General features: G+C 49.0%; 2 protein-coding genes across 8 annotated transcripts; one reads left to right on the top strand and one right to left on the bottom strand.

Annotated features, from left to right (window-relative positions):
- Positions 1-2,000: 2,000 nt before the first annotated feature.
- Positions 2,001-8,230, bottom strand: DTYMK (deoxythymidylate kinase). 2 transcript variants are annotated; one of them, XM_064164727.1, is made up of 5 exons: positions 8,049-8,230; positions 7,447-7,555; positions 5,915-6,005; positions 4,143-4,268; positions 2,001-2,255 (listed from the first exon to the last, which is right to left on the bottom strand). In XM_064164727.1, exons 1-5 carry the CDS (start codon positions 8,176-8,178, stop codon positions 2,145-2,147), a joined length of 567 nt encoding a protein of 188 aa, XP_064020797.1. In that variant the 5' UTR covers positions 8,179-8,230; the 3' UTR covers positions 2,001-2,144. The 2 variants fall into 2 exon arrangements, with proteins under 2 accessions (XP_064020797.1, XP_064020796.1); XM_064164726.1 differs by having other exon boundaries at positions 4,143-4,340; positions 8,049-8,228.
- Positions 8,231-8,392: 162 nt separating this feature from the next.
- ING5 (inhibitor of growth family member 5) lies at positions 8,393-21,630 on the top strand. Of its 6 annotated transcripts, none has more exons than XM_064164720.1 (8): positions 8,393-8,490; positions 9,752-9,823; positions 10,373-10,539; positions 12,504-12,615; positions 14,958-15,051; positions 16,849-16,984; positions 17,133-17,194; positions 18,261-21,630. In XM_064164720.1, the coding sequence occupies exons 1-8, from the start codon at positions 8,454-8,456 to the stop codon at positions 18,301-18,303; spliced, it is 723 nt and encodes a 240-aa protein (XP_064020790.1). In that variant the 5' UTR covers positions 8,393-8,453; the 3' UTR covers positions 18,304-21,630. The 6 variants fall into 6 exon arrangements, with proteins under 6 accessions (XP_064020790.1, XP_064020789.1, XP_064020795.1 ...); XM_064164719.1 differs by having other exon boundaries at positions 9,752-9,841; XM_064164725.1 differs by lacking the exon at positions 8,393-8,490 and adding an exon at positions 8,828-8,889.
- Positions 21,631-22,892: the final 1,262 nt, after the last annotated feature.

The following is a 22,892-nucleotide window of genomic DNA, read 5'->3' as shown; positions in this document are numbered from 1 at the left end:
GTCAAGAATGTCCCTCATCTCATTTAAATCTCTCCTCTTCCAGCTCAAAGCCATTCCCTCTTGCTAAAAGCCCTTGTAAAGTCTCTCTCCAGCTCCCTTTAGTCCTCTTCAGGAACTGGAAGGCTGCTCTAAGGTTTCCCTAAAACTTTCTCTTCTCCAGACTAAACAGCCCAAACTCTCTCAGCCTGTCCCCATAGGGGACGTTCTCCAGCCCTCTGATCTTGGTGGCTTCCTCTGGACCTATTCCAGCAGTTCCATGTCTTCTTTGTGCTGGATGCCCCAGAACAAGATTTTGTTGAGTTTCTGCCATGTATATAATTTAGGCAGAAGTGAAAGATCCAAGCAGGGACTCAAAAGGCTATTTGCAATACAAGTGGAAACAAAGCAGTGTCCTGCAGCTTGCATGCCTAGTTTAGCTGTTTGATGGTTTGTGATGGCATCAGTTTCCAGCTAGCCTTTTAAACCCTAGCTCTGCAGCAGCAGATGGTACAGGAGTAACATTTTTCCTGCTTTGCTGTGTAAAAGCAGGACTGTTTCACTCAGAAGGCTGCAGCCTCTGTTGCCATTGGCAGGTCCTTTTTATTGAGACCTAATAACCCATGAGGCTTCTCCCTCATGATAGGTACACAAGAGCTACTGTTTACTTCATGCTTTTATGACTAAGGGTGGGTCAGCCAGACAAGATTTTACCCAAGTAACAGCTAAACTCAGCTTCATTAGGTTGTTCACAGGCATTTCTGGCTTTTTAGTCAGGAGCTTGAATTAAATGACTTCTCTGTGTGTTGTTCCAGTGCTGCTGGAAGGAGGTGAGTCAGTGTTACAGGAGCTCACTTCCTTCCCAAGGAGTGATTCTGCTAAGTCAGTGTTACAGGCATGCACCTCCTCCTCCTCCTCAAGGAGTGATTCTGCTCTCAAATGCTGTGCAGCTGTAGAGTGATGGCAACAGCTTTTTGTTTTGGCTGATGCTTGCATTGGTAATTTTGATTTAAACACTTACCTTCCTCTCCCTGCCAGTGGATCAGTTCAATCTGCCTCTCTCTCAAAGCTGGAGCAGGATTTAGTCTGTGTCAACCACTCTGGAGATCAGTCCAGTCCTGAAAGTGAGTTGTCTGTCAGAGAGACATTTAACTCTCCTAGTCATCCCCATACCTCAGTGGCAGGTGTTTGATTTGACACTGGTTTGTTGTTTGCTGGTCATTGCTGAGAACTGAGAGTTCAGAGCTGATCTGGTTGGGCAGCTTGTGCCAGGCTGTTTAAATTGCAGTGCTGCCTGTGCAGGAGTCACAGGTGTCTACTCCTCTGATCTTGGCCACAGAAGTAACTTGACCAGTCTAAAATAATTTGTGCTGCTCAGCCTTCAAACTGGCCTTGCTGGGAGCTAATACCTGTTTCAGCTCTTACCTGCTCATAGCAGTTAAGTTCTCACTGAAAATGTAGGGAGCAGATTAATTCAGTCTTTCCCTCCCTGGATTTGGTGCCTGAGCTGCTGCACGTTCAGCCCCCAAAGAGCTTTCTAGATCATAGAACTATTGCATTGTTTGGGCTGGAAGAGACCTTTAAGATCAATGAGTCCAACCATCATTAAGTCCAACTTAATCATGTCCCTCTCTGTCTCTTTTGAAGCCCCCCAGGGATGGCATTCAACCACCTCCCTGGGCAGCCCATTCAGTGTTGGAGCAAAGAATTTTCTTCTGCTATCCAAGCTAAACCTCCCCTGAGGCAACCTAAGGTCATTTCCTCTTGCCACAAAGGAGAAGAGGCCAACCCCCACCTCGCCTCAACTTCCTTCCAGGGAGTTGTAGAGAGCTATGAGGTCTCCCCTTAAGCCCCCTCCAGACTGAACAATCCCAGGCCCCTCAGCTGCTCCCTCACAAGACCTGTTCTCCAGATCCTTCTTCGGTGAGGTCTCCTCTCAGCTTCCTTTAATGATGATACTGTAAAGAAATAAACCCCACCCTGCACAAAACATATAAAGGAGGAACTGATTAGCAAGTCCTCTATAAACACAGGGAATGCTTTTACTAGACCTATAAGAATCAGGAAGATGAGAGTTCAGTTGAGTCCCATCAGCCAAGAAGGATGTTGCCTGCCTGCTGCCGCTGCTGTCCATGGCCAGCCCTCCACAGAACAATCTGTGTAAAGCTTCATTTCCAGAGCTCTCCCAAAGGTTTGTTGTGAACCTCCTGGATGGTTTTCTCTGCAATGGACTTGATTTCTCTGTGCAAGTCTTCTATGGTCTTTGAAGCATCCATTGTCTGTTTTCAAGACACACACACAAAAAAACAGGAAAATGTTCTTCAATTAACACCCCCAAAGGAGAAAACTTCCCCTTGCTGTTACATCTGCTCCCCCCATCACTCAACTTGGCTACTGCTCAGGAGCAGTGAAATGAGCTAATTACACTTCCTGTGCACTGCTTCTGCAGAGGAATGGTTTAAACCTATTTGATTTAGGAACAGACACTGAAGGAGCAGATGTGGGGCTGAAGTTAAACAAAGGAAACTCTTGCTGCTGCATGTTGCTCCCTGACAGTCTTTGGGGCTTGTGATATAAATTCAGGTAAATGTTCTTCATCCTCTACTGTAGCCCCCCCAGAAATATTGATCCTTCAGTGGTTCTTCAAAATGAACTCCACCCACGATAACAGGAACCTCTAAAAGTCCCTCATGTGTCCCTCCTGAAAGCAGTCTGCAGTGAGGTGGGGGCTGGTCTCTTCTCCCTAGCATCAGGTGATACAACAAGAGGAAATGTATGTCAGGCTGGATGTTAGGAGGGAGTTCTTCACAGAAGTGATTGGCATTGGAATGGGCTGCCCAGGATGCTGGTGGAGTCATCATTCCTGAAGGTGTTCAAAAGGAAACTGAATGAGACACTTAGGGCCATGGTTTAGTTAATTAGGTGTTTGGTGATAGGTTGGACTCAATGATCTCAAAGGTCTTTTCCAACCTAGTTAATTCTGTGATTCTGTGAAATGGCCTGAAATTGTGCCAGGGGAGGTTTAGGTTGGATACTGCTCTAAGAGTGGTCAGACGTTGGAACAGGCTGCTTAAGGAGGTGCTGGAGTCACCATCCCTGGAAGTGTTCAAGAAATGTGGACATGGCACTTGGGGACATGATTTAATGGTCATGGTGGTGGTGTGTGGATGGTTGAACTTGATGGTCTTAGAAGTCTTTTCCAACCTTAATGATTCTATGGATTAGCTGTGACCTGGCAGTGCTGGGTTAATGGTTGGACTTAACGATTCTGTGCTTTGTGTGGAATGAATAATTTAGGGGTGGTTGTAATATGCAGGGAAGGCGACTCCCTAGTGTAACATTTACTGGACTAGAAGTCCTAGTTTGGTGATTTAGGTCCTTTGGGTTCTAACAGGACACAAAATCCCTCTCAGAGAACAGGCTGTGCAGAATGACCTGTGCCTTAGAGTGCCTGTCTGTGCATCCGTGTACAGCTCCAGCTGCTGGTGACTGCTGTGTCCCCTTCTGTCTGCACAAAAGCTACAGAACAAACAGGAGATGCTGCCCTAATCCCATGACTCAGCACTGAACAGGGTGATAGAGATAGTAAGAAGGATGCCCTCATGAGAAAACCTCAACCCAGATATCTACAGAGAATGAATGGGGAATGCTTCCTCTTCTGAGGTGACACTGCTGGCTGCACAGGTCTCTGCTAACAGCTCCAAGGAAGAGCAATGCAGCAGCATGGGACAAGAAAAGATCCCAGACAGTTAGAGAGACTTCTGGTAGCATTTAGACAGCAAATGCTGGTGGGAGCTGGCCACGTGAGAAGGAAGGTGATCACCAGCATTTTGTCTACAAGCTGCAGAAAGGATTCCAGAATCCTCGGCAGCCCCTGCAGGATGCCAAGGAAACAGGCAGGGAACAGCATGGGTGTGTCCCATTGCTCTTTACCCAGGTTTGTTAGTCTTTTAAGAAAGGTCTTTTGGAAAACGTATCAGCCAAAACAAAGCCTTCTCCCTACCCCAACAGGGCCATTTAAGGTGCCCTTCTCTGCCACAGAGCAGTGCCCTTGGCTGGTCCCCGACGTGTTCCCCTAATAAGAGACCGGAAGGGAGAGCAATAGGATGTAGTGGGCAGAGTTTTGTGACAGCTTTGTGACAGGCCCAGCAGGGTTATTTCCTCACCTTCCAGTTCAATGTCTCATCCTTCATCAGATGGTAGAAGGACTGCAGAACTTTCTCTTGGAAGGAACTGTTCTCATAACGCTCACTGCCAAAGTCCCCTCGTCCTGCTGCCTCGTCCGGTCTTAACTGAAGAAACAGAATCAGATCTGGCTTTGGGAGTCCAACATCAGGCTGTTTGCACCAGTCCAGGCAGAAGTTCTGTCCCAAGACAAGCAAGTTTAGGGTGAAAGAAAGGAATATGAATCATAGAAGGCTTCAGTTGGAATCTTTAATCATAATCATACTTAAGGTCTCTTCCAACTCCCCTGCCATGGGCAGCAACACTTTCCACTAAACCAGGATGCTCAAGGCCCCATCCAACCTGGCCTTGAACACTTCCAGGGATGGGGCATCCACAACCTCCCTTGGGCAACCTGTTCCAGTGTCCTGTCACTTTCCCTAGAGAGAACTTCTTCCTCATCTCCAGTCTCAATCTCCCCTCTTGCAGCTCAAAGCCATCACCTCTTGTCCTGTCACTACAAGCTCTTGTAAAAGTCCCTCCCTAGCTTTCTTGGAGCCCACTTCAGGAACTGGAAGGCAGCTCTAAGGTCTCTCTGGAGCCTTCTCCAGGCTGAACAGACTCAGCTCCTTCAGCCTACCCTCGTGGGCCAGGTGCTCCAGCCCTCTGACTATCTTTGTGGCCTCCTCTGGACCATCTCCAGCAGTTTCATGTCCTCCTTGTCCTGGGGGTCCCAGAATTGGACACAGAACTCTTGGTGAAGTCTCACAAAGCAGAGTAGAGGGAAGGATCACCTCCCTTGCCCTACTAGTCACACTGGTTTTGATGCAGGGAAGATAGAAGGGACAGAAGCAGGTTAGCTGGGGAGTGGGGTGGGAAAGGAACAGCCAAGGAAGTGGGAAAGGAACAGCCAAGGAAGGAAGCAGATGCAGAGCAAAACACTAAGCACAGGTTGCAAACTGGAAAGGCAGCATCCAAGTTCATCATGTGGGAGTTCAGCCTTGCAGTTTTGGAGGACCAGGTTTTGCTGGGTCCTGTGCACCTCCCATGCTCATTGAAGTCAGAGCTGGAGACCTTACTATCTCTTTTGCAGAGCCCATCATAATATCAAGTCATGTTCTGAGTCTCCACACAACTGTCACAGTCCTAGAGAAAGCTGCTCCCATGCTGTGTGGCGTCAGTACGGATGTCTCTCAACCCGTGGAGCCTCCTCTTCAAACAGCCAGACCAAAAGACACACGTGGGAACCCAAGAAGTTCAGGCTAAAGCATGAAAATACTTTTTTAGTAGTAAGGTCAGCAAACAAGCTGGCTTCCCCATGGCCAGGGGGCCCTCCACCTCTATGAAAACTCATTTCTCTGCTTTCTGTTGAAGGGGTAGACACAGGCAAAACAGACATGAGGACGTGGCCTCAGGTTGCTCCAGGGGAGGTTTAGCTTGGACGTTAGAAGAAACTTCATCACTGAAAGGGTTCTCAAAGCCTGGAACAGGCTGCCTAGGGAAGTAGCTGAGTCCCCATCCCTGGGGTTTCAAAGAGGCAGAGAGGTGGTGCTGAGGGATGTGGTTTAGCACCAGACTTGGCAGAGCTAGAGAATGGTTGGACTGGATGATCTTGGAGGTATTTCCCAACCAAACCAATTCTATGATTCTCTGCCTGAGCTGACACTCTCATCCCTCCATTACTCAGAGGGAGAGTCTGGGCCAGGCACACCAACATCTCTGTCAGGCCTCCTTCCCCAAACATAGGAAGGGCAGGGGCTGCTGTAGGTCTCACCTCTTTAGCACTTGTGAAAGCCACTCCAGAAAAGGCATATCTGTCAACCACAAGGGTGATCCCTTGATGTAGTTTCTCTTTCATCAGTGGCCTGAAAACCATGTGGGAAGAAAAAAAAAAGAATAGTTACACTCCCTGACAGTGATAGAACTGAAGAGTTCATCTACAAGATGGCTCATGAGGCCCACACAAGGGTTATCTGTGATGCTGATCACAGATCAACAGCTACTTGTGTTCTATTGTCTAACAGACATGAAGCAAATAACCCTTCTAGACGCTGAAGTTCAGGGTGTCCCAGTGCCAGGCAGTGCAATAGGCAGCTCCATGGCTGACAGGCAAGATCACAGATTAACTATATTCAGACATGAACAGCTTAGTCCTCTTCCCTTATTAAGTGGTGTAGCTTTATGCTACGCTGCCTCAAAGTGTCCTTTGTTCACAACAATGGCATTTCCTACTACACCTTTTGACCTCCCAGTTCACATGGCACTGCCAGTACAGCAGAGCTACCAAAGCTCTCTTCTGCTTGGTTTTATTTTAATGCAAACATTTTGCAGCACAGATTCCTGGGTGAAAATGACAGCCCACACTTAATTCCCTAGCTCCACATGCAGAGACTCAGGGGTCAAAAGTAAATATAGGTACTCAAGGCTGAACAGTGCTTAAGCACTCTGCCACCAACATGGAGTCTTTACAAAGCAAGGTCTCTTCATTCAGGATAAAGGTTAGTCTAGGCTGGTACAGTCTTTAGCTCCTCAATTCTTGAATCCAGTAGAGCACAGGGGCTGGAAATATCACAAAGAATCATAGAACGGTGGTTTGGAAGGAACCTCTGGATATCAAAGTCAAATCCCACTGACAAAGCAGGATCACTTAGGACAGGTCACACAGGAATGTGTCCAGGTGAGTTCTGAAAGTCTCCAGAGAAAGAGACTCCACAACCTCTACGGGCAGCCTGTTCCAGAGCTCTGTCACACTCACTGCAATAAAGTTTCTCCTTGTACTGAGGTGAGACCTCCTGGGTTCTAGCTTATACCCATTGTTCCTTGTCCTGTCACTGAGCACCCCCAAAAAGAAACTGCCACCTTCATCATGACACCCAGCCCTCAGATATTTATAGACATTCATAAGGTCCTCTCCCTGCCCCAGACTAAACAGCCCCAGCTCTCTGAGTCTTTCTTCCCAGGACAGATGTTCAAGTCCCTTCATCATCCTTGCAGTTTTCCGTTGGGCTCTCTCCAGTTCTTGTGTCTCTCATGAACTGGGCAGCCCAAAACTGCACCCAGTATTGCAGGTGTGGTCTCAGCAGGGCAGAACCTCCCTAGATCTGCTGGACACGTGTTAATGATATGAAAAAATGTGAACTGTAGGATTTAAGATTAAATCCAAACCTCTAAGAGTCCCTGAGACACTGCTTCCAACTTGCTGAACAGAACCATGCTCATACCTGCTGCACCCTCTGCAAGCTAGAACCCCAGAACTCAACTGCATGCACTTTTGGTTTTACAGCTTAGCAAATGTGTTATCTTTACACGTGTTCCCAGCGATTGGCAGAGAAGAGCAGGTGAATGGTGTGGTCCTCCAGGTCCTTCTCCTTCATCAGGTAGGAACTGATCAGCTGTCCAATCTCTGTTGTTCTCTCTGTAGGAAGGAGAGAGAAGGAATAAGTTCTGCTCCAAGCTGCTCCTGCCACAGAGATGTCCATCTGCCCAGGACGGGGAACGTCAGTCTGGAGATCTATGTGTCAGGGGTGGGAGGTCGGTCTGCCCAAGGGCCGGGTTTATGTGCCTGTCATGGATGGGAGGAGGCCAGTCTGTCCGGGGATGCTGGGCCACCCACCTGACACTGGTGGCAGAACGTGAGTCAGCCTGAGGGTGGGAGTCTGTCCCCCTGCCACGGGTCAGTCTGCCAGAGTGTGGGGGTCTATCGCCTGCCAGGGGTGAGAGGTCAGTCTGCCCGGCGATGGGGCTCCACTTGCCACGGTAGAAGTCAGGGGCCCAGTGTGCCACGAGAAGCTGCCGGACGCTGCCCCCGAGTCCCCTCCCCGAGAGCGGCAAAGCGGGAGCCGAGGCCCGGCCTTCGGGACTCTCTTTTCCCCCGCCCCGCTCTCTCCGAGCGCCAGCAGGCCCCGTACCCGGGAAGCGGAGGAGGTCTGCACGGTGGCCACCGTCCCGCAGCGCCTGCACCAGCCGCCGGCACTGCGTGCTCTTGCCCGCGCGGTCCGCGCCCTCCAGCACGATCAGCGCCCCGCGGCGCCCCGCCATGGCCCGCACCGCACCGCTCCGCCCTTCCGCCCGGCACCGCCAATCCCGCCGGGCCGCCCGGGCCGCTCTAGGCGGCGGCAGAGCACAGAGCGCCGCGAGGCGGCGAGGCCCCGCCCCCTCGGTCCGCCCCTCATTAATATGCAGCAGGACCGCGCCGGCGGCCAATGGGCGCTGCCCGCGCCGGGACCATGGGGTGAGGCCGCGGCCGCGGCCCTCAGCGAGCGGCCCGGGCAGGCGGCGGCAGGCGGCGGTGGCGGCGGGCCGCGGGCCCCGAGATGGCGACCGCCATGTACCTGGAGCACTACCTGGACAGTGAGAGCGGGGCGCGGCTGCCGCGGGGAGCGGCGGAGGGGGCGGGAGGGCAGGGGACGGGGTGGGGATCGCGGCGGCGGCGGCGGGACAGGGGCGGAAGCGCCGCAGCAATTAGAACTGCGCCACGGGCTGCGCGGCGGGGCGGGGCCGGGCTGCGTCATCGCCCGGCGACTGCTGTATCATAACGGCGCGCCGGAGCGCGGGAGCGCGGCGCCGTGGCGGGCGGCGTGGCTGCGGCACCCCGTCCCGCCCTGGCACCCCGTCCCGCCCTGTCGCACCGTCCCGCCCTGGCACCCCGTCCCGCTCTGGCACGCCGTCCCGCCCTGTCGCGCCGTCCCGCCCTGGCACCCCGTCCCGCCCTGGCACCCCGTCCCGCCGGTCTCACCGTCCCGCTCTGTGGTGCGGGCCTCCTGCCGCGCCTGGCATTGGGAACGGCAGGCGGGCAGCGGCCATGCGAGGCTGCGCTCGCTGCCTTTCGCTGCGCGCCGCCGGCTCGCTGATTAACTGCGGGAGTAACGCGGGCGCGGGGTACCTGCCAGCCCGGCAGAGGCCTGTGCGCGTCAGCTCTCCTGCTGCGAGGCTCACTCACCCAAACCCGAATGTGAGGTCTGGCTGCAGGCCTCCTGTGCCGTAGGCTTCCTTCTAGCAACCTTTTGCCTAGCAGGGCGAGGGCAGTTCCCCCCTTTACTGTGCCCTGGCGAGGCCACATCTGCAGCGTGGGGTTCAGCTCTGGGCTGCTGAGTTTAAGCAGCAGAGAGCTACACTAGAGAGTGTCCGAAGAAGTCTGTACTGACCATTAAGGAAGTGGAACATTGTCCTGAGAAGATGAGAGACATTTGATTGTTTAGTCTGGGGTCTCAGTCCTGGTCGATAAGGGGGGGAGGGCATGAGGATGGGGCTGGGCTCTCTTCAGTGCTGTCCAGCGGCAGGACAAGGAACAATGGTTACAGACTTGGCTACAGGAGGTTTCACTTGACCTTAAGGAAAAAGTCTTTACTGTGAGGGTGTTGGAGCCCTGGAGTAGGCTGCCCAGAGAGGTTGTGGTGTCTCCTCTGCAGCCTTTCTGAACCTGCCTAGATGCATTCTGTGCACTCTGATCTAGGCAGTTAGCAGTGGGGCTGGACTAGGTGATCTTCAGAGGTCCCTTCCTTGCAGGCTCTGTCAGGTGCTGGGTCTCTGCTGGGCTGGTTTGGTGTTACATGTCAAAGGAGGGATGGCTGCTCTGAAGAGAACAGCCTTATGTTTTTACCTTATGTTGCAGGTATTGAGAACCTGCCTTGTGAGCTGCAAAGGAACTTCCAGCTGATGAGGGAGTTGGATCAGAGAACTGAAGGTGTGTTCAGGTATTTTGGTAAGCAAAGTGTGACAGAGAGCTTTGACCCTGAGAAGCAGGAAGAGCCTCATGGAAATTTGCTTATAGAGGACATATCTCCCCTGCACCTCATTCTCTTCTCTTTTCCTCTCTCCTCTCTCTCTTTTCTTGTTGCCTCTCTCTCTCTTTTCTTGTTGCCTCTCTCTCTCTTTTCCTCTCTCCTCTCTCTCTCTTTTCCTCTCTCCTCTCTCTCTCTTTTCCTCTCTCCTCTCTCTCTCTTTTCCTCTCTCCTCTCTCTCTCTTTTCCTCTCTCCTCTCTCTCTCTTTTCCTCTCTCCTCTCTCTCTCTTTTCCTCTCTCCTCTCTCTCTCTTTTCCTCTCTCCTCTCTCTCTCTTTTCCTCTCTCTCTTTTCCTCTCACCTCTCTCTCTTTTCCTTTCAGTGGCAATCCAAAAGCTACCAGGAGGTTGGTTTTGGTGTTTGTGTTTTTTTCAGATCATACCTAAAGAGACAGGAAAATAAAATGCTTTGGCAGGTAGCTTTCTTATGGGTGTGTACTTTGTTTTTTTCAGATAAGAAGGCAGAAATTGACAGGCTGGCAGCAGAATACATTGAATCAGTGAAGAACATGCTGCCTCAGGAGAGAGTGGAACACCTGAAGAAAATCCAGAATGCCTACAGCAAGTGTAAAGAGTACAGTGATGATAAAGTCCAACTGGCCATGCAGACATATGAGATGGTGAGAATCACAACCCCAATGAGACCTTGGTAAAAACAGCCATGATCTGGAATGGGACTGCTGCTAGATCATAGAATTAATCAGGTTGGAAGAGACCTCCAAGATCATCCAGTCCAACCTATCCAACCAAGATCATCCAGTCCAAACTATCCATCCAGTCCAACCTATCCAACCAAGACCATGGCACTAAGTGCCTCATCCAGGCTTGGCTTCAACACCTCCAGGCACAAAGACTCCACCACCTCCCTGGGCAGCCCATTCCAATGCAAATCACGCTCTCTGCAAAGAACTTTCTCCTAACATCCAGCCTTAGTGGGCTTAGTGTGTTTTGTCCAGCTTTGGGTTCTACATCTGCAGCTGCAGCACGTTGTATTGTCATCAGATATTGTAGAAGAGGAAATCATTTCATGAGAACTGAAAGATGTCCTAAATAACTGATTTGAGGACTAGGAATTGCAGCTACACAGTTTGGGGGAGGGTGGCTTAAGATACCTTTGCTACATGTCTGTTACAGAGCCACATTGTTGCAACCAGGGTAGCACTTCCTTAACATGTATTGGCCTGATACTGGAGATAGTCAGCAGAAGCCTGTGTTTATTACTAAATTTCTTCAAGTAGCATGCCCCTGGGATACCAGGAGAGCCAGCCTGATGTGCTCAACACCTTTCATGGGTGATAGCTGAATAATTTGTTTTGAAAATTGCAGGGAGAGAGCAATTGAATGCTTGGGCAGTGAGGTGGACTGGGAGCTGGCTGAAGGACAGAGCTCAGAGGGTTGTGGTCAGTGGGGCAGAGTCTAGTTGTAGGGCTTTGGCTAGTGGTGTCTCCCAGGGTTCAGTGCTGGATCCTTCATCAGTGATCTGGGCAAAGGGACAGAGTGGACCCTCGTCAAGTTTGGTGCTGCCATCCAGCAGGATCTGGACAGGCTTGAGAGCTGGGCAGGGAGGAAAAAAAACAGGGCATGTGTAGGGTCCTGCCTCTGAGCAGCAATAACCCCAAGGATCAGGAGAGGCTGGGGGCTGACCTGTTGGAGTTCAGTTCTGAGGAAAAGAGCCTGGGACATGACCATGAGCCAGCAGTGTGCCCTTGTGACCCAGAAGGCTAGTGACATCCTGGGGTGCACAAACAAGAGTGGAGAGAGGTTCTCCTCCCCCTCTGCTCTGCATTGGTGAGGCCTCACCTGAAAGAATGCATCCAGTTCTGGGCTCTCCAGTTCAGGAAGGATGGGGACTTGCTGGAAAGGGTACAGAAAAGAGCTGCAGAGACGCCGAGGACATCTATAAGGGAAGACTGAGAGAATTTGGGTATTTTAGTCTGGAAAAAGAAGACTTAAGGAGGGATCTGCCTACAAATACTTAACAGGTGGATGTCAGAAGGATGGGGCCAGTCTTTTTTTTTTCAGTGGTGCCCAGTGACAGGACAAGAGGTTGTGGGCACTAGCTTGAGCATAAGAAGTTCCTGCTAAACGTGAGAAGGAACTTCTTTAAGCTAAGGATGGAACAGGCTGCCCAGAGAGGTGCTGGAGTCTCCCTCTCTGGAGACATTCAAAACCTACCTGTACCTGTTAGCATGTGACCTTCTCTAGGTGAACCTGCCTTGGCAGGGAGGTTGGACTCGATCTCCAGAGGTCACTTCCAGCCCCAGCTGGTCTGTAATTCTGTGACTCCAGTATCTCACATCATGCCTTTCTCTCCTGAAAATCATTAGTCTTGGGTTGCTTTGGTTCTTCTTTATACCACTTCACTTTTCCTTCTTCCTTTTGTAGAGGAATTTGGTCCTCTTGCCTGTTTTCTCTCCGCCTCAATTCTCTTTGTGTGTACCATTTCCCCTTTTCCAGTTTGGTACCCCTTTAATTCCTTGCTTCAAAATAGCACACTTCTGCTGATGCCAGTAAGAGAGCTTCCTGTTCTCCTCTGGGGATTCTGAGTTCTTTAATTCAGCAGGTGCTTCCCTCCTCTGTGCAGGTGGATAAGCACATCCGCCGGCTGGACGCAGACCTGGCGCGGTTTGAAGCGGACCTGAAGGACAAATTGGAAGGCAGCGACTTTGAAAGCCCAGGATCCCGCAGCCTGAAAAGTGAGTAGCTGTCAAACAGCTGGCAGCCTTCTCCACGCTCTGTCTCTAACCAGAAAGGCCAAGCATTAAGAATGTGGCTGGCAAGTCACAGGAGGTTCTCCTCCTCCTCTGCTCAGCCCTGCTAAGGCCTCATCTGGAGCATTGTGTCTAGTTCTGGGCTCTTCAGTTGAAGAACAAAGAACTACTGGAGAGAACCACTGGAAGGATTAAGGGACTGGAATATCTCCCTTCTGAGGAAAGGCTGAGAGAATTGGAGTTGTTTAGCCTAGAGAACAGGAGGCTGAGGAGTGATCTTACTAATGTTTATTAGTATATGAAGGGCAAATGTCAGGAGGATGGAGCCAGACTCTTCTTAGTGACATCCAGTGACAGGACAAGGGGCAGTGGACACAAACTGGAACACAGGAGGTTCCATGTAAATGCAAGGGAAAGCTCTTCCCTTTGAGGGTGAGAGAGCACTGCAGCAGCCTGCCCAGAGAGGCTGTGGAGTCTCCATCTCTGGAGGCATTCCAAACCCACCTGCAGATGTTCTGTGTGAATGACTCTGGGTGATCCTGCTCTAGCATGGGAGTTGGACTTGATGACCTTTAGAAGTCCCTTCCAAACCCCCACCATTCTATGATACAAAGTAGGGTGTTACTTCTGCAGGAAAGTACACCATAGTGTACATTTTAACTTCATTTTGATGCTCTTCAAATGTTCCACCACAGTGTTCTGGTGGGCAGTAAGGAGATGAATTAAAATCCAGTGCTGGGGATCTAAGTTACTGCCTCTGATTGCCAGCTCATCCTGAGGTCACCCACAGGTACTCCCTGTAAGGAGGCTACTGGCCAAGGGGGAAATAACTGTGACAAAACTGAAGTTCTTATGGTTCTTCAGTGTAACAGTCTTAGTTGCAGGCCTGATCTAAGCTCTTTTAAGGAGAGGAGATTTGTTTTCCTCCTCTTACCAGAGTCTGAATACTGATCAAGCTGAAAACAGCAGGAAGGAAGGTGCCCCTGTGATTGCAGTGGAATCTGAGTCTGGTTAACAGCAGCACAGCTTTGTGCCATTGAACTGTGAAATAAGGTCAAGGATGTGGGGATAAGTTATATGAGGCATTGGGTAACCAGTTACCTGGCTGAGTTGTTTAGAAATGCACTGCCACTTTTAAATGCTATGTGGCAGCACATCTAATCAGTTGTGATGCTGCTTATATCCTGTGCTGCCACTGCCTACTGCAGGGATAGAACTGCCAAAGCTGTGGACTCAAGGGTTTGGTGCTTGGTTGTGCTGCTGGCCAGTTTAGCATATTTGTGGCATGAAAATGGATTTCAGAATCAGTGCTCTTGCTCAGTTACACTGGAAATAAGGATCTCAAATTACACCCAGATAAAAAGGCTTCTGGGTCCAGTGCTGTTTAGCATCTTTGTCAGCCACAGGGACAGTGGCATTAAGTGCACTCTCAGCAAGTTTGCTGATGACACCAAGCTGTGTGTTGCACTGGATTCAGGGATGGCATCCAGAAGGATCTTGACAGGCTTGAGAATTGGGCCAGTGACAGCTGCATGAGGTTCAACAAGTTTTAAGTGCATTGTCCTGCATCTGAGTCGGAACAACTCCAGGCACAGGTCCAGGCTGGGTGCACAGTGGGTTGAGAGTAGTCCTGAAGAAAAGGACTTGGGGATGCTGATGAATGAGAAGCTCACAGTGAGCTGGCAGTGCACTCGTGTAGCCCAGAAGGCAAATCATGTCCTAAGCTGCATCAATAGGATTGTGGCCAGCAGGTCAAGAGGTGATTCTCATGCTTTGCTCTGGTGAGACTCCACCTCAAATGCTGCATCCAGTTCTGGTGTCCCCATCATAAGAAGGGTATGAAACTGTCAGAGTGAGTACAGAGGAGAGCCACAAAGATGATCCAAGGGCTGGAGCATCTCTGCTGTAAGGATAGGCTGGGGGAGCTGGGGTTGTTCAGCCTGGAGAAGACTCCATAGGGAACGTTATAGCTGCCTTCCGATACCTGAAGGCATCCTACAGGAAGGCTGGGGAGGGACTTTCCATAAGTGTGCCTAGTGACAGCACAAGGGGGAATGGATTGAAATTGAGGGAGAGTAGGTTTAAACTGGATCTTAGGCAGAAGTTCTTCAGCACAAGGGTGGTAGGACTGCTACAGATTGCCAAGACTGTATAGCTGCCTTCCAGTACCTGAAAGGCGCCTACAGGAAAGCTGGACAGGGACTTCTTAGAAGGGGAGTTTGGAGCAGATGATCTCTGAGGTCCCTTCCAACCTAAGCCATACTGTGAGTAGCATCTAGGATCTTTCTGGTATCCCACAGGCTGAAACTGAGTTTTTTCCTTTACAGAGGGACGGAGTCAGAAAGACAAAAAAGGCTCTCGCGGTCGGGGCAGAAGAACATCTGAAGAAGACACACCAAAGAAAAAGAAACTGAAAGGAGGGTAAGGTACACCCAGCCACAGGTTGGCAACTTTGGCTTGACACTTAGTGAATTTTTCACAAGCTCCTATTACCCTACTTCTGACTCATGTCTGGATGGTGAGCAGTGCTAGAGTGTTCTGGTCTTGTTCCATTTCATTAGTGTCCTGCCTAGGACAAGTCAGCTTTGTTAATTTAGCTCCTTAGTTGGCATGTGGAAACTCTGCATGCTTGGAATGCCCTCTGACTAGAAGGACAAGATCAGCATCTCTGTCACTGTTTGCACATTGGGAGAAAATAGCTTTGTTTTTTGTCATATGGATGTTTTAACAATTGCTTGTGGTCTTGATTGTGAAGGGGAGCACTTAGAATCATAGAATTGGATCATCAACTAGGTTGGAAGAGACCTCCAAGCTCATCCAGTCCAACCTATCACCCAGCCCTATTCAATCAACTAGACCATAGCACTTAGTGCCTCATCTAGCCCTCTCTTGAACACCCAATACTGTGTTCATTTTTGGGCTCCCCAGTTGAAGAGGGACAGGGATATGCTGGAAAGGGTCCAGCAGAGGGCTAAGAGGATGATTAGGGGACAGGAGGGCATGGCTTATGAGGAGAGGCTGAGGGACCTGGGGCTGCTTAGTCTGGAGAAGACTTAGAGGGGATTTGATAAATGTTTCTAAGTATCTGAAGGCTGCCAGGAGGGGGGGGACAGGCTCTGCTCACTGCTCCCTGGGATAGGACAAGGAGCAATGGGTGTAAGTTGCAGCAAAAGAAGTTCTGCCTCAACACAAGGGGGAACTTCTTTATTGTAAAGGCCACAGAGCACTGGAACAGGCTCCCCAGGGAGGTCATGGAGTCTTCTTCTCTGGAGACTTTCAAGGCCTGTCTGGATGTGTTCCTCTGTGATCTATGTTAGATAGCATTGTCCTGCTCCAGCAGGGGAGTTGGACTCGATCTCTTTGGGTCCCTTCCAACCCCTAACATCCTGTGATCCTATGACCTCCAGGGACAGCGACTCCACCACCTCCCTAGGCAGCCCATTCCAATGGCAAATCACAATCCCTGGGAAGAACTTTCTCCTAATATCCAGCCTATACTGGTCCCTGACTCCATCTGCCAGCTCAGGAGGCCAATTGTCCTGGAGACAACCTGTCCCACTATTGAAGATTGAGGCAAAGAAGGTGTTAAGCACCTATGTCTTTTCCTCACTTGTTCACCAGGACAAAAACTGACCAGTGTCAGTCTCCAAGATTTCCAGAACAGTAGAATCTGAGGGATTGTTTTCAAAGGTTCATGTCCTGGCTGGTCTTGATGATCTATTTTGTTGTGTTTAGCAAGGAAGAAGGCCTGTCCCCTCCCCCTGATAGCATTTATATATCAAGAGGGCTCTGTTAATTCTAATATTTTCAGTTGGCTAAGTGCAGAGGCAGAAAAGAAAAACAGCTTCCTTTGACATGTCAACTTAACACAGTCCTGTCAGATCAACGAGGGAAAAAATGTGTATTAAGACAGACTGGGGGAAACAAATCAGATTCTTCTGTCCCTAAGCTGAAGTGATCTGTATGTTAGTTTTGTTGCTGTGGTTGTGGCATCTCCGAATCACTCTCTTGATACTTTGTAGCCAAGCTCATATTTTGTGTCCAGTCAAACCTACTTTAAGATTTTAATTGCTGGACAGTATGTGATAATGTCATCTGAACTCTAAAATAGTGTTTTAGGGAAGATAGTGTTAAAAGCTGATTTTCCCGAGTGAGATTTAGATCTTGTTGCCTGCAGCTGAACAGATTCTGAACTGAAAGATCTGCCCTTGTCCACAGTTCCGAGTTTGCCGACACCATCCTGTCAGTGCACCCCTCAGACGTCCTGGACATGCCAGTGGATCCCAACGAACCTACCTACTGCTTATGTCACCAAGTGTCCTATGGAGAGATGATTGGCTGTGACAACCCAGATGTAAGCACTTGAGATGGTTTCAGATGTCTGCTCCCTTACAACACTGTGAAAGCTGAAGGGGAGTGACTTCTCAGATCATACAGAACAAAAGGACCACTTGTGAAATGCTAAGCCTCTCCTCTCTGGCGTTTTCCTTTCTGTTTTGCAGTGCCCAATTGAATGGTTCCACTTTGCTTGTGTGGACCTCACCACCAAACCTAAAGGGAAATGGTAAGTATGACAACACTGAGCTTTTAGATCTTTATCAGACTACAGTTTGCCTCAACTGGAATCAGTAAAAATGAAAGCTTTGTTGTGACCCTGACAGAGAAGCTTTGCTTTTCGTCCTCAGAGGGTTTCCATCCTCTGTGGTTTGGCATTGTGTCTGTGTTAGCTGTATAAGGGGAACCTACTTCTTAAAAGCCTGCCTCCTTGGCAGTCTTGGATGCTGGTGGGAGTGAAACAAGGACCTGCATGATAAATGGAGGAGGTTCTGCTCTGACACCTGGGTAGATATGTATGTGTGACATATCAGGTTTGCTGCACTGTCATGGAGCTGTGGTTAAAACTGAGAAGATATATTTATGTTTTTTCACTTCTGGAAGCAAAGTTTAAAGTCTGCTCTAGGTTTTACTTACTGCTTACCTTGAAAAAAAAATCCTAGGCTTGTTCTGTACTTAGTTTTCTGCCTAATGGACTGCTGTAATCCAATTAACAGGGTGCCTGTCAGAATCAGGCTTAAGTCAAAGTGAACTGCAATCATTAGAGGAAGAGGAAGGAAAATTCTGGAGAAAGGAATCTTTCCTTCTTTTGCCTTTAGAGGACGCTTGTGTGACAAACTAGGAGAAGTTACTAGGACTAACTTCTAGGTGAAGGAAATTGAGTTGCTGCTGTGAAGGGCTGATGAGCCCTGGAAGCCTTCTAGTGCTGTCTGTCACTTCTGACCACCCAAGTGGGTACAGTTCTTTCCTGTTTATCTAGGCTTCCTACATGTCATGAAAGTTGCAGTTACTTTGGCTGCTTTTAAATCAGTCTCCCATTTGTTCCCAACTTTATTGGAATGGGCTGCCCAGGGAGGTGGTGGAATCACCATCCCTGGAGGAGTTCAAGACTGGATGAGGCACTTAGTGCCATGGTCTAGATGACTGGATAGGGCTGAGTGCTAGGTTGGACTGGATGATCTTGGAGGTCTCTTCCAACCTGCTTGATTCTATGATTCTATGAAATAATGAAAAGAGTTCTTTAGATATGTCTCATTAAGTTCTGGAACTAATTGCTGGTTCTTTTTCCCCTGTAGGTTTTGTCCTCGTTGTGTTCAAGAAAGAAAGAAGAAGAAGTAAGGAGCTAAGGAGAATACCCTCTGAGGCAAGAAGAATTTCCTTCATTCATGCTACAATATTATCATGATGATTTTTTTTAGCTTACTTTCCTTCTTTTCTGATATTTAATTGTCCACTGGCCAGTTGTTATTCCTGTTATGAGAAAAAAATTACTTTGGAAGGGAATCCCAGATCCCTTTGCCACAGGGTTTTTATTTATGTTACACTTGCACAGCACTGAAATTGGTGTTACTATGAAGTTGTAGGGCAACCGGGAGCTGTATAGTCTTTGCTCTATGAAGGGCACTGCAGGAGATGGAAGCATCTTCAGCATGGTGCACTGTATTCACCCAAATAGTTTAGGCTTGGAGTTTGGCTTGATGGAGGAGTTCTCCAGCGCAGCCTGCCTGAGAGGAGTAGGCTCCATTGTCTAGGTGTGAAGTCCTTTTTTAGGCAGTTTTGTAGTCCAGAAGGAGCAGGGAAGTGAGTGAACTGTTTCCAGTGTCCATTTCCTCGAAGCCAAGTAGTGTGGTTAGTTTTGACAGGGCAGAATGGGAGAGAGGTAAGCTCAAACCTTCTCTTTTAGGGAGATTTCCTCTGTTTACTTTTGCACTGCCTTTCCGTTACTTGATCTTTCCCCCATTGATGTGAACCTTAACAGAAGCAAACCATTTCACTTCTCACGTCCTAGACAAGGTTTCTCATCTCGGGAGAAAACCTTTACATAACAAAGGAACTGTTCTGCAGTGTTTCATAGTGGTATTGAGAGAGAGGGTTACCTTACCTGGCTGTTTCATTTCTCTGAAGTACCTTATGGAGAAGATGAGACCTGCAGCATTCTTACAGCAGTACGAGGTGGGATTTATTCAGGAGATGGAGAGCCTGATTTTTTTGTTACTTGTGTTTACCTGTGCTGCATCTGGGTAAATCAAGGAGCATTAAGGAAAGGCTCCAGACGGATAATCTGTAGGTTCCTGTGATGTGGCAAAGCTGAAAGGCAGCCACGTGGTAGCTTGGTGAAGGGTTTTGAATGGTATTTGCTGTGAAGCACTGCTATTGACGAAGGCCTTTCAGCGGGGATGTTTCTAAATTGCTTCTCTTTCTTCTTTCTTTTTAGTACATTTGCATATTCTTGACTTCTTTAAGCTGCCTTTCAGATTATGAATGTGAATCCTTGCAGTCATCACTGTGTCAGCTGCTGCAGCAGAAGGGATAATAGGAAATTAGGAGTAGGGAAACAAAAATCTGAGTTTTGGTTGTTCGGTTTTGGGTTTTTTTTGTCTGACTTATAGTGCATGCAGAAGTTGAGGGAAGACCAGAGAGTACTTTTTGTCTTCATAGAGATCATCTATATCCTGGGGCTTTTCAGCCTACAATTGAAAATGGTGGGGAAAGGTGGAGAAGGGGAGGAGAAAAGGCTCCAAACCAAATTGCCCTGCGGCAGCAGGCACCACAGCTCAGGAGCTTTGCTGGCTGTCATTCCTGGTGGTTGTGGATGGCAGCTCTGTGTAGGGCTGTGTACTGCTTTGCACACCACTGTACAGCAGCACTTGGTATAGGCTGCTGCAAAGGCATTAAGAAGCTTCTAGATAAGCTTTTGATTTGCTCTAAATTCAATCTAAATAAACAGCACAGAATGAAAAAACAATAAAGAAAAAACCCCACCCACACAAAAAAACCTCAACCAAAACAACAACAAAAACCCACCACCAAAACGCACAAACCAACCTCACCACACTTCTAGGCAGGTTTTGTCACCTGTTTGCAAAAGGAGATATTTTTTATTCCCGTGTGATACTGACACATTTTATGCCACGAAGGAAAGCAGGACACAGCTCTTGCAACTTTTCCTTCCCTCCTTTGCTGAGTGGGGTTGTGTAGATACTGCGAGCCTGTCAATATTGAAATAGAAAGAAACCTCTTGCTACTGAGACAGCTTTGCTGTGAACATTTTGATTTATTGCATCTGCTATGGAAAAAAAAAGCCAAACCAAAGCCACCTACCTGTGTCTCCTGGGTCGTGTCACGTATAATGTGATGCCACTCGTGTTTGGCTAGGCTGCATCCCGTCCTGTGAAGTTTCCACAGCTGTGTTTCCAAGGTGGTGTGCATTTGTCATTGCTGCCGTTGTAATAGCAACTGGAAAGCCAGCAGGCAAATGTAAAAGGAGCTTGCTGAGGGGAAGGAGGAAGAAAAGTATGGTCACACAAACCTGAAGCAGTCAGCCCTCTTTCTTCCTTCTGTCTCTCTTTTGTGAGAGCAAATCTAATCGTGATACCTCATGAGCCAGGCTGTAATTCAGTAAGCAGTGAGCAAGACTTCTGCACCTCACTGATCTGCTGCACTGGATGAATGTAAGAGCACTGCTGCATTTTCAACACTAGTGTTGGTGTCACTTCAGGTTTTCTTTCCCCCTTCCATCCAGTGGCATTGTGTATCTCTTCTGGGGTGGAGTGAGTATTTCTTTTTTTCTCTTAAGGCTTTGTTTAGTAGTGGTGACAATGTAGATTAAGCATTTGATTTGAAAAGACTCTTAAAATTCCACTGCACCTCTCTGGGAAGGTCTTGCCCTTATGGAAATGCACAGCTACAGATGAGTAAGTGCAAAGGTGACCACCCGCAGCTCGGGAAGGGTGGTCAGGTTAGGAGAGAAGAATGCATTTTGTTAGCAAGTGGGTTTGGGGGTAGAGAAGAGCAGACACTTTTAACCAGCGAAGCAAAATGAAAACCAAGATAGCATCAGCCCTCCAAAGGAAAGCTACTTTGCAGGAGTCACAGTGTGAGGTACAACATCCTCACTTACCGTGTAAGCCGTCTAATGTGTCAGGACATCTGACACCAGCAATAAACTCTCCTGCTCAGAACATATCAGCGTGGGAGCACTCAAGGGCTCATAAACACCTCTTGGCCACGTACACCTGACTTTGGAGATTGTTTTTAAGCTCCTGATAGACAGGAATTCCAGTAGCCTTCATTGTTGCTTAGGAAAGGATTTAAATCTTTCTCCTGAATTTTGAATGTACAATGTTAAATGAACTTCTCTGGAGAAGGGACTGTGACACATGGAAAAGGAATGTCCCACTAAGATTGTCAGAACTCCTGCACACCCTGTGGGGTTCAGCTTTATTGCAGCTGGTGCAAACTGGAGGTGAAATGACTTTTAACTCAATTGTTCTGTTTTTTAAAGGAATTGGATCTATGTTCCCTTTGTAAATGGAAGAGAATATAAATCTTTTTATTACAAAGAAAAAAAAAAGGAATATAAAGTTAAAGTGTATGTCTGTATTTTTGGATCATGTTATAGATAACAGATATATTATTATAAATAAAGTATTTTTGGGACAACGACCTACAAGAGCATTGTTGTGGTGGCATAGGAGTCCTTTCCAGGTAGGAGAGGTGGGTTTCAACATTCCCATCAGCACAGATCAATAAAGGGTCCCTCTAACCTTGCTTCTCCTGCCAGAGGCCTGGCTGATGTCACATTATCTCGGGAAGTTCCCCAAAATATCAAACCCAAGAACTCTTCTCCAGTTAAGAGTTCCTTTTGATGTCCCTGGATGTTTTCTTATAGGTTTTGATGGCAACTTCCAGCACAGCCTTTGCAGCACAGCTCCTTTTCCAGGACATGCTTTCTAGCAAGGCATGCATTGTTTAAGCTGCACAGTATAGATACTGATCAGTGCTCTCTTCCTTAGCAGACCAATGCAGTATGTTTCAGAGCACTGTTTTGTTTGGAAAAGACCTTTAAGATCATTGAGTTCAACCCAAGTGCCCTGTCCACACGTGTTTTCAAACACCTCCAGGGCAGTGGCTCCACTACATCCCTGGGCAGCCTGTTCCAGTGCCCAGTGACCCTTTTGGTGAAGACATTGTTTTCTTATATCCAATCTAAACCTCCCCAGTACAACTTGAGGCCATTTCCTCTTGTTCTACTGATTGTTACATGGGAGAAAAGATTGGCCCCCACCTGGCTACGACCTCCTTTCCGGGAGCTGCAGAGTGTGAGAAGGTTCTTCCCTCAACCTCCTAGGCTGGACAACTGCAGCTCCTTCAGCCACTCCTCACAGACCTGTTCTCCAGACCCCTCACCAGCTTCATTGCCCTTCTCTGGGCAAGCTCCAGCACCTCAATGTCCTTCTTGTAGAGAGCCCCAAAACTGAAGACAGTACTCAAGGTGTGGCCTGACCAGTGCTGAGTCCAAGGGGACAATCATTGCCCTGGTCCTGCTGGCCATGCTATTGCTGATCGAGGCCAGGATGCTGGTGGTCTTGGTCACTGGTTCATGTTCAGCCAGCTGTCAAGCAGAGTCCCTGCATCCCTTTCTGGCTGGGCAGTTCACAGCCACTCTGCTTCAAGCCTGGAGCGTCCACGGGGTTGTTGTCACCCGAGTGCAGCACCCAGCACTTGGCCTCTCCCTCGCTGGCCCCTGCGCACCGCCTTCCCCAGCGTCGCTGTGGCCCAGGCTCGCCCAGTTCCACTCGGCTAGCAGCAGGGAGAGCGGTCCCCGCCGCACGCCAGTGCCGCACACCAGGCGCACGGACGGGGCCGGCGCTGGGGGCCGCTGCGGCAGCTCCGCCCGCCCGCGCCTGCGCGCAGGGCTGCGGGAC

The sequence above is a fragment of the Pogoniulus pusillus genome, chromosome 26 (genome assembly GCF_015220805.1).
Source record: "Pogoniulus pusillus isolate bPogPus1 chromosome 26, bPogPus1.pri, whole genome shotgun sequence".
Classification (NCBI taxonomy): domain Eukaryota; kingdom Metazoa; phylum Chordata; class Aves; order Piciformes; family Lybiidae; genus Pogoniulus; species Pogoniulus pusillus.
This window is presented reverse-complemented; position numbering and strand designations above follow the sequence as displayed.

Coding starts and splice junctions, on each gene's coding strand:
- DTYMK (XM_064164726.1), bottom strand. CDS start 8,178: ATGGCGGGGCGCCGCGGGGCGCTGATCGTGCTGGAGGGCGCGGACCGC. Junction 7,556..8,048: donor AGACCTCCTCCGCTTCCCGG/GTACGGGGCCTG, acceptor TCCTTCCTACAG/AGAGAACAACAGAGATTGGA. Junction 2,256..4,142: donor ATGAGACATTGAACTGGAAG/GTGAGGAAATAA, acceptor TCTTGAAAACAG/ACAATGGATGCTTCAAAGAC.
- ING5 (XM_064164719.1), top strand. CDS start 8,454: ATGGCGACCGCCATGTACCTGGAGCACTACCTGGACA. Junction 8,491..9,751: donor CCTGGAGCACTACCTGGACA/GTGAGAGCGGGG, acceptor CTTATGTTGCAG/GTATTGAGAACCTGCCTTGT. Junction 9,842..10,372: donor AGGTGTGTTCAGGTATTTTG/GTAAGCAAAGTG, acceptor TGTTTTTTTCAG/ATAAGAAGGCAGAAATTGAC.